This window comes from Armigeres subalbatus, chromosome 1, assembly GCF_024139115.2.
Source record: "Armigeres subalbatus isolate Guangzhou_Male chromosome 1, GZ_Asu_2, whole genome shotgun sequence".
Classification (NCBI taxonomy): Eukaryota; Metazoa; Arthropoda; class Insecta; order Diptera; family Culicidae; genus Armigeres; species Armigeres subalbatus.
Genome location: NC_085139.1, coordinates 85,843,576 through 85,857,784, shown reverse-complemented (window position 1 = coordinate 85,857,784; position 14,209 = coordinate 85,843,576). Strand labels below are relative to the sequence as shown.

Sequence of the window (14,209 nt, the reverse complement as noted above, 5' to 3'; positions counted from 1 at the left end):
GAAAGCACACTGGCAGATACGAGTGACAGACTGACAGCATCAGGCAAGTTTTTCGTTTTCCGTCAGCAAAGACACAAACACTGCTGACAGACAGAAACGACGACAAGTGCACTGTAAAAATATTCACAATATTATCACATCAGAGAACATCAGACGTTCATCTCACACACTAACTTTATTTCGATGGAAATCAACATTTTGCTGAATTTTGCTGTGCTGTAAATACAGCAACACATCCATAGTAAAATATTTTGAATTGATTCTTTAGCAAAACACCCTGACCAAAAACTGACAGAATCTTTGCTCGATTTCCAGCAAAATTGCAGCCGATTTTTTTTTTACTGAATGTTCAGGACACTCAGTTTTTATTTCTGCCGCTCGGCAAAATCCGCACAGCCGCCCGCATAATAAAAAACAACATGTTATATGGTCAGAATCATTATTACGATGTAAGATATAGCTTCACAGTTTACGTTGCGGTTATCGAACACTTTTCGATCGATTCAACCATAACTGCTCGACATCATCACTAAATGTCAACATATAACATGTTGTCTCAAAATGTTCTTTATTTCCTGCATTATATGTCAACATTTTATCATACTGTTGAGCGAAAATTTTGCACGCGAAAACAGACGATTTTTTATGGTGACATAACTTAACAACCCATTCAACATATTGTTATTTGTCAAATAACCGTACCACAAACTGTTAAAACTTTATATGAGATTGTTCATTTACAGTTGTAAAGGATACTGTTGTCGACTGCACGGGAAAATATCCATGTACAGTTTGTAATTATGCGGGCGTGTACTCAGCAAAATAGAAAACTGATATCCCGTCAAAAATGTGGTTTAATTAGGAAAGCTTTGATCACCGCGTGACTTTATCGAAATTAATTTATTGGCTTTTTTCGGTGATAATTATACTACTCAAAGCGAAAGGGAGTAGATGAAAGTAATGAAGATACAGATTCGATTGACACCGCAAGCGAGCGGTAAGTGTGAAATGAATAGAAACTGAAGATTAGCAGAGGGCCATATGAGAGAACAAGCATTGTTGAAATCGCTGTTATTCTGCCTAACGTCCACCCGGGAACGGCTTGGATAGTGACGTGGTGATCACTGTACCAAGACAGGCATCTGCCGGTATACCATCGTAAAGTCATATAGAGTGTTCAGGACACTCATTTGCGCATTTGCGTGCCTTCATGCAGCATGGAAAGAGAAACTCGAAGAGCGGGAAATGTTTGACAGCCGAGTAACTGCAAAATAATTTTGCTTATGGGATTGATTTCAAAATATCCCACTACTCGCTTGAGAGCAGAAAAGCGGCTCTATCCGCAGCACCCAGGTTTGATCTGTATATCAGAGCAGTGGTGCTGAAATATTTTACTTACTTTTCTGCGGAATCATTCCAAACATTGCCACTTTATTTATTAGATTTATCATACTTTTCTTCAAAAAATAACTTTCTATTACAATATCTTAAATGTAGAGGAAGAGCTCATTATATTTTGCTCATATAGCATATGACAAATCATGACAACGTCGATTTTAACCATACTCTTCTTATAGCCTATTCAGATTGGGCTATTTATGACTTTGTTAAGTGAGAGGGTATCCAATTATTACGAGGTGTTCAGACTGCAGCAAGATAATATATCTTGACGTTTCCATGTTTCCTCATTTGCACGCTAATACAGGGTTGAATTCAAGGAGAGTTTTAAAATTTAATTTGCGAAATCAAGCATTTGTGTGGCGACAATCGAACATTTTTTTCTAAACAAAGTTTCCACGAAAAAAAAAATATGAAAAGGGATTTTCGAAGAATATTTGAAGCTCTCATTAAGTCATTAAGGATAATGAGCGAAGCTACATTCATTAGTTGGGTGCGCCGTTCTTCGGGGAATCAGACTATTCCTCAATTTATTTTTAAGTTTAAAAAGTATTTTGATTCTGTACTATGATCGAACGGAGATTTGATAGAAAAATTTAGATACTTTTGGGAATTCTCACAAATAAATAAAAAAAGGACGATTGGACCAATTTTCAAGAAATATTATCGAACTAAAATGTATTTCCACCAGTATCTCCATGTATGAAGGGCAACTCAGCAATTTATTTTTTTCAAAAATGGAAACTGAACCATTGCGTTCTACTCGACAATCAATGATACAGCTTCTAACAAAATCGAATCGTGTGAATGTGATATAATTTAAACTGGATTTTGGATGAATTAATGCATTACCAATCCATGTTTTATTTAAGGTTATTCTACTATATATATACATCCCATTCAAATCGTACAGTTGTCCCACGTGAAAATGTTGAGATCCAAAGTATATTAAGCCATTCAAGGAGCAGAATTGAAACAATTTATGAAATCATGTTTATTCATCAAATATATTCGTTTTACAACCATTCCTACGTTTTAAATTGTCTTCCGCATTGGCCCTTGAACTTTGAAAATTTATTCGATTTGTTCTATTAAATATAGGTTTAAGTTAAATACTTCATGTTAATTCTAGAGAGCATCTGATTTTTAAACAATTCATGTTGAATAAGTGGAGAATAAATAATTATCATCATTATTTTTCATCATATAAAATGCTTTCCACAAAACCATCACAATCCGAGTTATTCTTCAGCGCTCAGAAGATTTCCATCTAACATGCATTCGACCCTGCTGCGACAGAAAGAGCATGACTGTCAACTACGAAACAAAATGAAAACAGAGAGAATTTTCTCTCTGGCAAAGAGAGCGTGACGCTTGTCAGTTTTGTTTTGTTGAATTTCTCCCTGCATTCCAGTTAGAACGAAAGCTCTCTCGTAATAATTGTTAGTAATAAATTCTTTGTGACTCTTTTTAGTGGGTATGTTTTGACAGCGCAAAATGTATGGAATATTACGTAAATAATGACATCATAAAGCGTATTTACCCTGAAACGCCAATTATTATGTCATTAATGGCGTAATCTGAATAGGCTATTAAAAGATAAAATAACCAGCAACACTGTATGCAAGATCTTTTGCAAGTTTGCTGCAACTTCATGCATTTGGCGAACTCAACGCAAATTGCAATATACAAGATACGACCGCCCAGCGTAAACTATACGTAAAACAAAATATAAGATAATTCATTTGATTACCTTTGTTACTGGTTTGAACAGAAGCTTAGAGTGATTCAAATTTTGACTCTTTCGCTCCCGCTCCCCTATGCTCGAACGATAACATTTGCTATTTTAATGAACCTCCTAAATTTTTAACTGAATTGGTTGGAAAAATACCTACAATTTGCTGTTTACCGAAATGCATACATTCAGTCTATGCTCTAAATCTTCCACGTTAATACGTTGATGTGAGCGCCTAAACATAGGCCATTTTATTGTAGATCCAGTTGAAAACCGAACTGAGCTCTCGCGGCAATCGCATTTTCTCCCATTTCTGAATGTCGCAACTGCATCGCGAGTAGTGCGCATCTATACCATAGTCGTGCGCCATCACCACCATTCACGATGCAGTTGCGACATCCGGAAATGAGAGAAAATGCGATTGTCGCAAGAGCTCAGTTCGGTTTGATGATGATGATGATGATGATGGTCCCGCCACATACCCGTACAAAGGTTTGAGCTAGACGATTTATCTTTAAGATAATCAACTGGATCTACAATATTTTTTTATTATTTATTCAGACTAAGGCCGAAGTGGCCTGTGCGGTATATAAGAGTCTTCTCCATGGCTACACGTCGCCAACCACGCAGTCTACGGATAGTCCGCAAGTCATCTTCCACCTAATCGATCCACCTTCACCGCTGCGCACCTCGCGTTCTTGTGCCCGTCGGATCGTTGTCGAGAACCATTTTTACTGGGTTACTGTCCGACATTCTGGCTACGTGCACGGCCCACCGCAGTCGTCCGATTTTCGCGGTTTGAACGATGGATGGTTTTCCCAGCAGCTCATGTAACTCGTGGTTCATTCGCCTCCTCCACGTACCGTCCGCTATCTGCACCCCACCATAGATGGTACGCAGCACTTTCCTTTCGAAAACTCCAAGTGCACATTGGTCCACCACGAGCATCGTCCAGGTCTCGTGTTCGTAGAGGACTACCGGTCTAATGAGCGTTTTGTAGATTGTCAGTTTGGTACGGCGGCGAACTCTATTCGATCGGAGCGTCTTGCGGAGTCCAAAGTACGTACGATATCCAGCCATTATGCGTCTCCGAATTTCTCTGCTGGTATCATTTTCGGCAGTCACCAGTGAGCCTAAGTGTTGGAGTACCACCCTATTCGCCTTTTCTTCACGGCTGTCACCCGACAGCCAACTGACAGTTGACAATCAACCGGATGCACGTCACGTCATGTAGCGAGGCTACAACAACAGAACACGCCGGTTGCACATTTTAATATGTTCTTTAATTAATGTAGTTATGAGTACTAAATAAAGTTAATTGTTGTTATGTTATCTCTCTCGACTATCCTCGCATCGTAACAAAGTGGCGACGAGTCGGTAAAAAGTCGTGCCGGTTTTTTTCGTAAAAAAACAATTGTATCAAAACAATCGCGTCGCGAGTGTCGTTTTCACCATGCCTGGACCTACACCCGGAGCAGCAGCTCTTGCAGCGAGTTCGACTGGGGATCAGCCGTTCAAGGAAACTATCCTACAGCTGCTTAGCAATCAACACTCGTTGATGACCCGGATGGCAGAACAAATGGCAAGCATTCAGGGGAACATCCAGAATACCAGTCGGAACGAACTAATTCTGGATTCCCTAGCGAGCAATATCACGGAATTCGCTTACGATTTGGAAAGGATCCTCTTTCGACGCCTGGTTCTCCAGATATGCGGACCTCTTCGAGAAGGATGCTTCCAAATTAGACGACGACGCAAAAGTACGACTGCTGCTTCGTAAACTCAATCCTGCCGCACATGAAAGGTACACTTCATTCATTCTTCCAAAGCTTTCAAAGGAGTTTTCCTTCGAGGAAACGGTTGCCAAATTAAAACCATTTTGGTAGTCCGGTTCCAACTTTCCATCGTCGATATCAGTGTCTGCAGACGGCGAAAGACGAAAACGAAGATTTTATCTCCTACTCCTGCAAAGTCAACCGAGCTTGTGTTGACTTCAAGCTGCAGGAGCGCAAAGAAGACCAATTCAAGTGCCTTATTTTCGTGTGTGGTTTACGCTCACCCAAGGATGCTGACATACGAATGCGCCTGCTTTCGAAGATCAACGAAACGCAGGATATCACCCTGGAAAAAGTAGTGGAGGAGTGCAAAATTTGATAAACTTGAAGAAAGACACCGTTCTTATCGGTAGTCAATCTTCCCCACCGCCGGAGCTGCTGCAACACATGCTGTTCGAGCGAATTCTCTAATGGCAACCGCCATAAGAAAGAAAAGTTTGGTGGCAAGAAATCCGACACGCCTAAAACACCGTGTTGGTCATGCGGCGGCATGCATTTTTCCAGTCAGTGCACTTTCAAGAACCATAGGTGCCATGAATGTGGTCGGACCGGCCATAAGGACGGCTACTGTTACTGTTTCGCATCCAAATCTGGCTCCAGAAGGAAGCAGCAAAATAATAAGAAGTACGCATCAAAGATTGTGACAGTCAAGAATGTTAATCGCAGCCGGCGATATGTGGAGACGGCTATCAACGGAGTTCCAGTTGAACTGCAGCTGGACTCGGGCTCCGACATAACCATCATTTCGAAACAAAATTGGATCAATGTTGGAGCACCTCAAACATCTCCACCGAACTGCAAAGTTCAAACAGCTTCCGGACAAAAGTTGGGTATCGCAGCCATGTTTCGAGCATCGTATACCATCAACGGAACTCAAAAGGAAGGTAATTGTTACGTATGTTCAGCTGACTTTTCCCTAAATGTTTTAGGCTCAGACCTCATGGATGAGTTTGGGCTCTGGGACGTTCCATTCTCATCGTTTTGTAAGCTGGTCAACAATCCACAACCAGATCAGTAGGTGCTCGAACTGAAAGAGAAGTTTCCCGACGTGTTTACCAACCGTATGGGACTTTGCACAAAAACACAAGTGCATCTCACACTCAAGCCGGACGCTCAGCCGATATTCAAACCCAAGCGGCCAGTATCGTACAACATGGAGGCCATCGTTGAGGACGAGTTGAAGCGACTGGAAGACTCAGGCATCATCACACCGGTAACCTATGCAGATTGGGCGGCTCCAATTGTTGTGGTCCGCAAACCGGATCGATCCGTTCGCATTTGTGCGGATTTTTCCACCGGATTGAACAACGCCCTTGAATCTAACAGCTACCCATTACCACTTCCGGAGGACATTTTCAATCGAATGGCGCAATGCACAGTATTTAGCCATATCGACCTATCAGATGCATATTTGCAAGTTGAGGTCGATGAGGAAAGCAAAAAAATGCTTACAATCAACACCCACAAGGGTCTCTACCGCTTCAACCGTCTGTCTCCCGGTGTTAAGACTGCACCTGGAGCGTTCCAGCAGATTATGGATGCCATGCTGAGCGGTATCCCAGGTACATGCCCATATCTCGACGATATTTTCATCGGCGGTCGGAATGCCGAAGAACACAAGCGGAATTTGTACTTTGTCCTACAGCGTTTGCAAGAATATGGCTTCACGGTAAAGCTTGAAAAGTGTCGTTTTTTCATGCACCAGGTGAAGTATTTGGGCCAACTTCTGGATTCTGAAGGTACACGTCCTGACCCAAATAAGGTGAAGGCAATTATAAACATGCCTCCGCCTCACGATGTCTCGACACTCCGATCGTATTTAGGTGCGATAAATTATTATGGAAGGTACATTCGAGAAATGCGTACACTTCGCCAACCGCTTGATGAACTGCTAAAAGAGAGTTCCACCTTCCGTTGGTCGGATGCCTGCCAACGCTCTTTTGATCGCTTCAAGGAAATCCTCCAATCACCGCTTATGTTGACGCACTACAATCCTCGCCTTGAAATTGTTGTATCAGCAGATGCGTCGAACGTGGGCATTGGTGCCCGCATTGCTCATCGATTTCCAGACGGACAAGAGAAAGCCATTTATCATGCATCCCGAAGCCTAACACCAGCCGAATCCCGCTACAGTCAAATAGAAAAGGAAGCTCTGGGGTTGGTGTATGCGGTCACGAAGTTTCATCGGATGATCTACGGAAGGCACTTTGTTCTTCAGACCGACCACAAACCACTATTAGCGATTTTCGGGTCAAAGCGTGGTATACCTCTATACACAGCGAATCGCCTTCAAAGGTGGGCTCTCACAATGCTTCTATATGACTTCCGTATAGAGTACATATCAACAGATCACTTCGGCCACGCTGACATCCTCTCTCGTCTAATAAATTCACACGTTAAGCCAGACGAGGACTTCATTATTGCGTCCATTGAAGTCGAAACAGTAATCTGTAACATTGTTTGTCAATCAATCGAACAACTCCCGGTATCATATAAAATGATTGCCGCTGAGACCAGTCAGGATCGGACGCTGCAAAATGTTATTAAGTTTGTGCAAAACGGATGGCCAAAAGACGCAAAATCTCTCTCCGGAACTCCGGAGGCTCATCAGTTCTTTCTGCGTCGAGAATCGCTCTACTGTGCTCGAGATGTACTAATGTACATTGACCGAATTGTGGTACCGAAAACATTGCAGCAGAAGGTCATCCAGCAACTCCATAGAGGACATCCTGGAATTGATCGTATGCGGTCATTAGCACGCAGTTATGTTTATTGGCCCAATGTGCCGCGGTTGCGAAATCCGATCCCAAAACTAAGCTCCAATCGTGGCCAATTCCCGAAAAACCATGGCAGAGAGTACACGCGGATTTTGCGGGCCCTCTAAACGACACGTACTTCCTGATTGTTGTTGATTCTTTCTCTAAATGGCCGGAAGTGATTCCAACCAAACGTATTACCACCGCCGCAACGATTGCTAGCCTTCGGAAAATTTTCGGTAGATTTGGAATGCCGGAAGTTTTAGTGACCGATAACGGAGCGCAACTAACAAGTGACGCTTTTGAAGGATTCTGTGAGGCAAATGGGATCATGCACCTCAAAACAGCACCGTTTCATCCTCAAAGCAATGGACAGGCGGAGCGCTTTGTTGACACGTTTAAGAGAACCGTTAAGAAAATCCAAGCGGGAGGGAAAGACTTAGATGAAGCACTCGACATTTTCCTCTCCTGCTACCGATCAACACCCTGTAGGAGTGCACCTGGTGGAAAATCACCTGCTGAAATCCTGATCGGTCGTCCGATGCGTATATCTTTGGAGCTTCTTCGACCACCGAGCAACTTTTCCAAAGCAACAAACAGCAACCAAGATCGCCAGTTCAACAAGAAACATGGTGCAAAAGACAAGACCTTCGAAGTGCAAGACAATGTATGCCCAAGTACACCATGGCAACAACTGGACCTGGTGCAAAGGTGAAATCGTAGAATGTATAGGCAGAGTTATGTACAACGTATGGCTTCCAGAGCAGCAACGTCTTATCCGCTCACACAGTAACCAACTGCGGAAACGTTACAATGACGACAACGTAGCATCAAGTCAAGCTGAACCAAATATTCCGTTGGACCTCTTGTTAGGAGCTTGGGGTCTAAACCAATCGAATGGTTCCACTGCCGCAGCTGCAATAGAACGTCCACCAGCTGAACCAGAAGGTTTCTCGGAAATGCAACGGGAATTTCTGCAGGAGCTTTTTGAGCCAACGAATCAACAACGTCGAGTACGAGTTCCGACTAGACCAGCCGACCCTAATGAAGCGCTCCTGCGTCGCTCATCGAGACAGCGATATGCACCTATCCGCTACGAACCGTATCAACTCTACTAAAAGGGGAGGTGTTGGAGTACCACCCTATTCGCCTTTTCTTCACGGCTGTCACCCGACAGCCAACTGACAGTTGACAATCAACCGGATGCACGTCACGTCATGTAGCGAGGCTACAACAACAGAACACGCCGGTTGCACATTTTAATATGTTCTTTAATTAATGTAGTTATGAGTACCAAATAAAGTTAATTGTTGTTATGTTATCTCTCTCGACTATCCTCGCATCGTAACACTAAGTACACAAATTCTTCTACCACCTCGATTTCGTCACCACCGATGGACACTCGCGGTGGGTGGCTCACTTTGTCTTCTCTTGAACCTCTTCCTATCATGTAATTCGTCTTCGACGTGTTGATGACTAGTCCGATCCGCTTGGCTTCCCTCTTCAGTCTGTTGTAGGCTTCCTTCATCTTCTCAAAGTTAAGTGCCATAATATCTATGTCGTCGGCGAAGCCAAATAGCTGGACGGACTTATTGAAAATCGCACCACTCGTGTTAATCCCTGCTCTTCGTATTACCCCTTTCAAAGCTATGTTGAATAGCAGCCACGAAAGACCATCACATTGCCGTAACCCTCTGCGGGTTTCGAAGGTACTCGAGAATGTCCCTGAAACTCGAATTACGCACATCACCCGATCAATCGTCGCTTTGATTAACCGTGTCAGTTTATCCGGAAATCCGTGTTCGTGCATTAGCTGCCATAGCTGGTCCCGATCGATTGTATCATATGCAGCTTTGAAGTCGATGAATAGATGATGTGTGGGCACGTTGTATTCGCGGCATTTCTGCAGTACATGGCGAATGGTGAACACCTGGTCCGTGGTGGAGCGTTCGCCCATAAAACCCGCCTGGTGCTGCCCCACGAACTCCCTTGCAATTGGTGCTAGTCGACGGCATAAAATTTCTATATCTATACATCTCTATACATTTCCTCCCTTCCTACCTGTGCGTTCATGTCACCGATGACGATTTTGACGTCCCGCAGTGGGCATTCATCGTATGTCTGCTCCAGCTGTGCGTAGAACGCTTTTTTCTCGTCGTCGGGTCACGCTTCATGTGGGCAGTGCACGTTGATGATGCTATAGTTGAAGAAACGGCCTTTAATCCTCAGATAGCACATCCTTGCGTTGATTGGCTGCCACCCAATCACATGATGGCGCATCTTAACCAGCACTATGAAGCCGGTTCCCAGCTCGTTGGTGATGCCACAGCTTTGGTAGAAGGTGCCCGCTTTTCCACACTTTCTGTCCTGTCTAGCAAATTTCCTGCAGCGCCACGACGTCGAAGTTGCGGGAATGTAATTCATCATAGATCATCCTGTCGCAACCTGCGAAACCTAGCGACTTTCAGTTCCATGTTCCAAGCTTCTAATCGTGATCCTTTATTCGTCGCCTAGGTCTTCGCCGATTATATCGAGTCGCATCATCTCTTATTGGACCTGCGCAAACCTCCTGTCTCGTCCGAGGCCCATCGTGTCAGGGCTGTTTAGCGTCCCACCTAACACCAGGACTTGGGTTTGTGCGCTTTGAGCGGCACACGGTCGTTTTGGTGGGGCCTACTTGCGGATGCATGCAGCTTTTTATAGGAATTTAACAGAGCCCACTGTCAAACCCCACCACATCCTAGGCAAGCCCCACAACTCGCAGATGGCCTGAGGAGGGATCGTCAAGCCATTGGACATAGTCCATGCTGCCCGCGGATCTATATACAACAGCAAAACACACGCGACCGAAAATATTCTCACTGCTTATCGATCATGTTTCTCTCGGCTTCAATCATACGCACGTGTGAATAGATATGTCGTAAAATCCCGATTAATCGATTAGTTACTAATCGATTACTCTTGATTCTTGTCGATTATTGAATCGATTAATCATTGTATAGTAATCGATTCAAAATTAATCGATTATCACAACGATGAATCGATTAATCGAAATAATCAATTAATTTTCGACATCCTTATGATGTAGTGAAATTCGGATTAATCGATTAGTAACTAATCGATTACTCACGATTCCTCTCGATTATTGAATCGATTAATCGTTGGGTAATAATCGATTCAAAATTAATCGATTATCTCAACGATGAATCGATTAATCGAAGTAATCGATTAATTTGCGACAACTCTACGTGTGAACGCTCTTGAGTGTGAATCCTTGTGTGAATCAATACACTTCTCTTTACTTGTAAAATCTCTACACATTTCAAGACGAAGTGTGAGAAATGACCAACCCTGCTTAAAAGTGACAGTTCGAGAATTAGAAAATCACCCGGCTATAAGAATGGTTGGTACTACCCAGCAATCCCAATAGGATTTCGATGATAAATGATTCGATGTCTATCAAAAGTAATCTTGCTCTGAATAGACTAACGCAAAATGAACTCCCCCAAGCAATTATGACGTTTGTGCGGGTCGCAAAATGAACTTTTGTTCGAGTAGACGACCCGCTCAAATGTCAAAATCCATCGGGTGAGTGAATTTGATGAACTCCTGCACAGGCCTATATGCTGGTCGGCCACCCCTGGCCTCTGGCAGCTCCACAAAGTGCGACCAGGGACTTGGGTCATGACGTGGGAAGAGCCCCGTTATGATCCTCTCCAGCATCTCCGGGGACCGCTCTGTGGGGGCCATCGCCACACGTGTTTTGGCCATTACGACCCTATAGGCGTCACTCCATGGATTCGCGTTGGCACTTTGACACAGGCCTCCTCTTCTGTGCGTGCTCGCTACATCCGCCTCCGTGCCCGTAGGCAGGCGCGGCGTAGGTTCGCAATTGTGTGTGAGTGTGTGTGTGTGTGTGCACACTAAATTTATTTATCGTTGCCAGTAAACTGAATTGCTGGAATTGCATCAGTAAATTTCCTGTTGCTGAAACTTCAGCTAAGTTGGTTTTGTTAGCTGAAAATCCAGAAATTTTACGACATTGTTGAACATCTAGCAATGTATATGCCAAACACTTATTCGTTCATTTCATTTGCCATGTTGCGACATAGGCGAAAGCGGAACCGAGGAATAAATTGGTAATTTGCAGTTTGGAGATGACAACAGCAGTTCGTTAGCAGTTTGCAGCGTATACATATTTTTTCAAGACTTATTGAATATGGGGGGATTATGTTTTTACCATATTTTCAATGAAAACTATTGACAAAAACAAACTTAAGATTTTGCTAAAAAAACCAGTAAAGTTTTAGCCGCGATAAAATTGCTGGAAACCAGCAATAGTTCTGTCAAAACGCATTGCTGTCTTGATTGCTGTAAATACAGCAAAACATTTTGCTGAATTTATTACTGGTTGAACAGCACAAAAAAAAAACAGCAAAAAAAAATTAGTGTTTGTGTGTTTTTTTTTCTTCCTAAGCAATGGAGGGGGAATCTGCTCAACACATCCTGGGTTGTCCAGGAAGTGCGGGGTTAGGGGCCACCTCCAACAGCAAACGAGGGAGGCAGGACTGCATCCCCCACCCGCTAAACCGTTTCCGTTGCCGCCAAGTCCATCGTCCCTTCGGTACAACCAGAAAGTAATGCTTCAATAGGGGGCCAGTGCATAACGCACCCTCGAGGTTAGCTGCGTGTCCTTGCAGCATCGAACATCGTGACTCGCTTTTTTAGAAGAACACCATAGTATCGTGTCGTGTCAGCGCATTGCCGGCTTTCCAGGTGGCCTTACCACGCCCTATATCCTCGGAAGGTGGGAAGGGTCGACTTCGCGCCTGCTTCCCTCTGCACGACTGGTATCAAGAATGATGATGCCGCGTGCACCCCAAATTGACCTCTCTGCGATAGGGCCTATTCGCCAGCACACAGAGGGACTTGCCGACGCGGTGCCTACGCCTGCCCCAGCCTTGACGAGGACCCCTTTCCTTCCTCGGGCTCGGAACCCGTCCGGTTGACCGACGCCGCGAAAGCGACGATACCATGTTGTTCTTCACGCGACCACTTGTTCGATAAAAAGATCGAATACGACCACAGGGCACCGGTATGACCCATGAAGCCGACTCCGAACCCCTGGACCACCTCTTATTTGCGCCTGAACTAGCCATTCCTCGAGTCCACGCGCCACCCTCTGTGTAGCTCCGAGATGATTTGGACGATAGCCGATAAAACGGCGTTCCAGCCAACTTCATCTTTACACATCCTCCGGACTAGGTTGTCCAGACTCCAGACCACATGTGGCAAGCATGTGGTCACGCATTGTGCGAAAACGCGGGCACACGAACAACACGTGTTCCACCGTTTCCTCTAAACTTGCGCACACCGGGCACTCAGGCGAGGCCGAGTGTCCGCACCGGTGTAGGTACTGTCTGAAGCAACCATGGCCTGTAAGGACCTGGGTCAGGTGGAAAGTGATTTCCCCATGGCGCCTCTTGACCCACGTACCTATTTCCGGTATCAACCTATGTGTCCATCTACCCTTAATGGAACTGTCCCACGCACGCTGCCATTTGACCATTTGATTTGAGGCCAACCTGACAGTCCTACGGATGCCTCTCGTGCCGCGCATTTCGAAGCACTCTATGTCTTCACCGATAACGATGTCAATAGGCATCATACCGGTGATGACGCAAAGTGCATCAAAAAGTGCGACACGGTACAGTACGCGCTTCGCTACTCTTAGGCACATGAGCCTATACGTACTTTCTAACTTCGTTCTGTAGCAGTTAATACGCAGGGCCGTGCCCCAAGCTGGCCCCCATACCTCAGTATGGACAGAGCGACACTAGCCAGAAGCTTGCGCTTGCTGACATAAACCGCAGAGCTATTGGACATCATCCGGGACAATGTCACTATAGCTGTGGAGGCACACTTGCAGGCGTAACTGACGTGGCTACCAAAGGTGAGCTTATCGTCGATCATTACCCCCAAGAGTTTGATGGAGCGTTCAGAAGTGACCGCGCAGTTGCCTACCCTTATCACCGCTTGTTGTTCCGACTTTCACCACCACCTCAGTCTTGTGGTGAGCCAGTTCTAACTTCCTGGAACTCAACTCCACATCTTCGATCGATTCGCCGTAGACCTCCAGCCTAATATCGTCGGCGAAGCCGACGATTACCACGCCCACCGGGAGCTTCAACCTCAAGACACCGTCGTACATGACGTTCCATAACACCGGACCCAATATGGAACCTTGCGGAACCCCTGAGGTTATGTCAACGCACTTCCGACCCGCCTTCGTGTCGTATACCAGTACTCAATTCTGGAAGTAGCTTCCGAGAATTTTGTACAGGTACTCGGGAATTCCAAGACGCAGGAGCGCATCTGCAATAGCTGCCCAACTGGCACCATTGAATGCATTTCTCACGTCGAGAGTCACTACTGCACAATAGCGAACTCCCCTCCTCTTACGCTGGATAGCTATCTCCGCGGAT

The 14,209-nt window shown here is 44.8% G+C and overlaps 1 protein-coding gene across 1 annotated transcript; it reads left to right on the top strand.

Annotated features, from left to right (window-relative positions):
- The first annotated feature begins 5,458 nt into the window (after positions 1–5,458).
- On the top strand, positions 5,459–8,439 carry LOC134206325 (uncharacterized protein K02A2.6-like). The gene is made up of 4 exons (XM_062682025.1): positions 5,459–5,852; positions 5,898–5,951; positions 6,057–6,637; positions 7,822–8,439. Exons 1-4 carry the CDS (start codon positions 5,459–5,461, stop codon positions 8,437–8,439), a joined length of 1,647 nt encoding a protein of 548 aa, XP_062538009.1.
- The last annotated feature ends 5,770 nt before the right edge of the window (positions 8,440–14,209 follow it).